General features: G+C 50.2%; 1 protein-coding gene across 1 annotated transcript; it reads left to right on the forward strand.

Moving 5' to 3' along the window:
• The first annotated feature begins 1,000 nt into the window (after nt 1-1,000).
• Nucleotides 1,001-1,948, forward strand: LOC119565209 (olfactory receptor 52R1-like). Its single transcript, XM_037889690.1, has one exon. It carries the CDS (start codon nt 1,001-1,003, stop codon nt 1,946-1,948), a length of 948 nt encoding a protein of 315 aa, XP_037745618.1.
• Nucleotides 1,949-2,464: the final 516 nt, after the last annotated feature.

Here is a 2,464-nt window from a genome sequence, read left to right on the forward strand (position 1 = left end):
GGTATGCGTGCCTCAGCTCCTTCCCCTTTGGTGTGCACTGCAGTGTGTCCTGAACACAGATCTTTTCCCACAAGCTGCATGAAATCTGTCCATCGGTATCAACATTCCTACAGCTGGAGCACTGCTGGGACTGCACGGCCTCTTCTCCCCAAATACTGAGCAGATCCAGCAGATCCACAGTGGCCCAAACTGGAGAGAATTTGTTGTGTGGAGCCACCATGGCCACCTAGGAAGCCGTGATGTAAGCTCTCCATGTTGAGCAAACAGGAGAGGGGATTTCTAAATTCCCCGGCCTCTAAAGGGGGAGGGGTGGAAGGTATTCACCTCGATGCAGGACAGGGCAGTTGAAACTGCTTAGCAGAGTGCTCAGGATGGGCATTGTGGGACACCTTCCAGAGGCCAATTACAGCAATAAAATCAAGCCCAAGGGTCTACACTGGAGCTTCAGTGACAAAAGTTTTGCATAAAAAGCCCTACAACTCGCATCCAGGTGGTTTTATTATCTCACTGAAACTGAGGAGTTCCATCGTTAAAAGTGGCTTTGCAGTGTGTACAGGGCCACTGTTTCTTCTCCGAAAGATATTTTTTGGGTGGAAAAACTTGGCAGTGTAGACAAGGCCTAAGCAACAATGATGAATAACGAGTATCCACAATTGTGTTTCCTGCTGGTGTCTATTAAGGTTTCCCAGACCACGATGTGTTGGAGTTAATGACACACTGAGCACCATAACACATGGAATTGGCATTAGTAGCATCATGTGTTCATAATTCTTTTCTCTGAATCGTAAAAATGTCATTTTTTTAGGGTGTGAAGGGCAACCGATCTGCTTCACCAATGAGAACAGCCTCCAGTTGTGCATATAGTGTCTCATATTCACATTTTCTCTCCATCCAGGCATTTGTACTGCGACCATCCTCCTAGAGGCTGGGCACATACAGGAAGTCAGTGGGACGCATGATCCATGCAGGAGACATTGTTGGACACCTTCTCCCCTTCTTAATGTCAGATTCCAACACAACCCACTTCACCAACCCCTCCACCTTCATCCTGTTGGGCATTCCTGGCCTAGAGGCAGTCCACGTCTGGATCTCCATTCCCTTCTGCACCATGTATGCAATAGCCATCTTGGGGAACTTCACCATCCTGTTCATTGTGAAGAGAGAGCCAAGCCTCCATGGGCCCATGTACTATTTACTCTGCATGTTGGCTGTCACTGACCTTGTCCTCTCTACGACCATCTTCCCGAAAATGTTGAGCATCTTCTGGTTCAATTCCAGGGAGATCGATTTCAGTGCCTGCCTCACCCAGATGTACTTCATTCACTGCTTCTCAGCGATGGAGTCTGGGATCTTTGCGGCCATGGCTCTGGATCGCTACGTGGCCATCTGCCATCCCCTGAGACATTCTACCATCCTGACAAACCCCATTGTGGCCAAGATTGGCCTGGCCATGGTGCTACGCTGTGGGATGCTCACACTGCCCTATCCCTTCCTGGCGAGGCAATGGCCATATTGCAGAACCAACATCATCCCTCAGCACTTATGCTTGCACATGCCCGTGGTGAATCTGGCCTGCGCCGACATCCGCATCAGTAGTTACTACGGACTCTTTGTGCAATTCAGTGTGATGGGTCTGGATGGGATTTTTATTGTCGCGTCCTATATCCAGATCCTCAGGGCCATCTTCAGCCTCCCCACAAAGGATGCCCGGATCAAGACTTTTGGGACCTGCAGCTCCCACCTCTTTGTCATTTTAGCCTTTTACACCCCACGTCTCTTCATCTCCCTCCTGTACCGGTTTGGCCAGAATGTGGCTCTGAATTTCCACGTTCTCTTTTCCAACGTTTACCTCTTCATGCCCCCCATGCTAAACCCCATCATCTATGGGGTAAGGACCAAACAGATCTGGGACAGGCTGCTCCAGCTCTTTAGTCATGAAGGGGTCTAATGGTTTCTCCGCAGCCTCTGACTCTCAGATTGAGCTACGTGCAGACGTGGCTGGTTATATGGTGCTGGACCCTCTTTCCTGAATCACTGACTGGACACTGAAAGTGACATTTAATCCTTTCATGGCCTTACTGAGCTGTGTCAGCGTGACAAATGGAGGAATCGGTCTGTATAAAATTTATTAATTCATAGGGTTCCCACCTTACTAATTGCTGATAATTGGACCCCTGAGGTCCGGTGCCCTGCCCTGCCTGTACCCTCAAGGCCTTGCCCCACCTCTTTTCCCAAGGCCCGTCCTCTGTTCCTATCTCCTCTCCTCCCCAACCCCATCCACTCCTGGTTCATTTACACTTCCCTCACCACCCGCATATGGGCTCCCTCTGCTCCGGGGCTGGGACAGAAACTGCTTCAACCTGACAAGGAGCCCTCAGTGAGCACAGCGAAGACAGAGTGCTGGGGCCAAGGGGACAATGAGAAGTGGAGGGGGAAGCCAGGAATCCTTATAAAAGGAGCTGAG

The sequence above is a fragment of the Chelonia mydas genome, chromosome 1 (assembly GCF_015237465.2).
Source record: "Chelonia mydas isolate rCheMyd1 chromosome 1, rCheMyd1.pri.v2, whole genome shotgun sequence".
In the NCBI taxonomy this organism is placed as follows: Eukaryota; Metazoa; Chordata; order Testudines; family Cheloniidae; genus Chelonia; species Chelonia mydas.

Excerpts from the sequence above, each read along its gene's own strand:
- LOC119565209 (XM_037889690.1), top strand. The coding sequence starts at position 1,001 with ATGTCAGATTCCAACACAACCCACTTCACCAACCCCTCCACCTTCATC.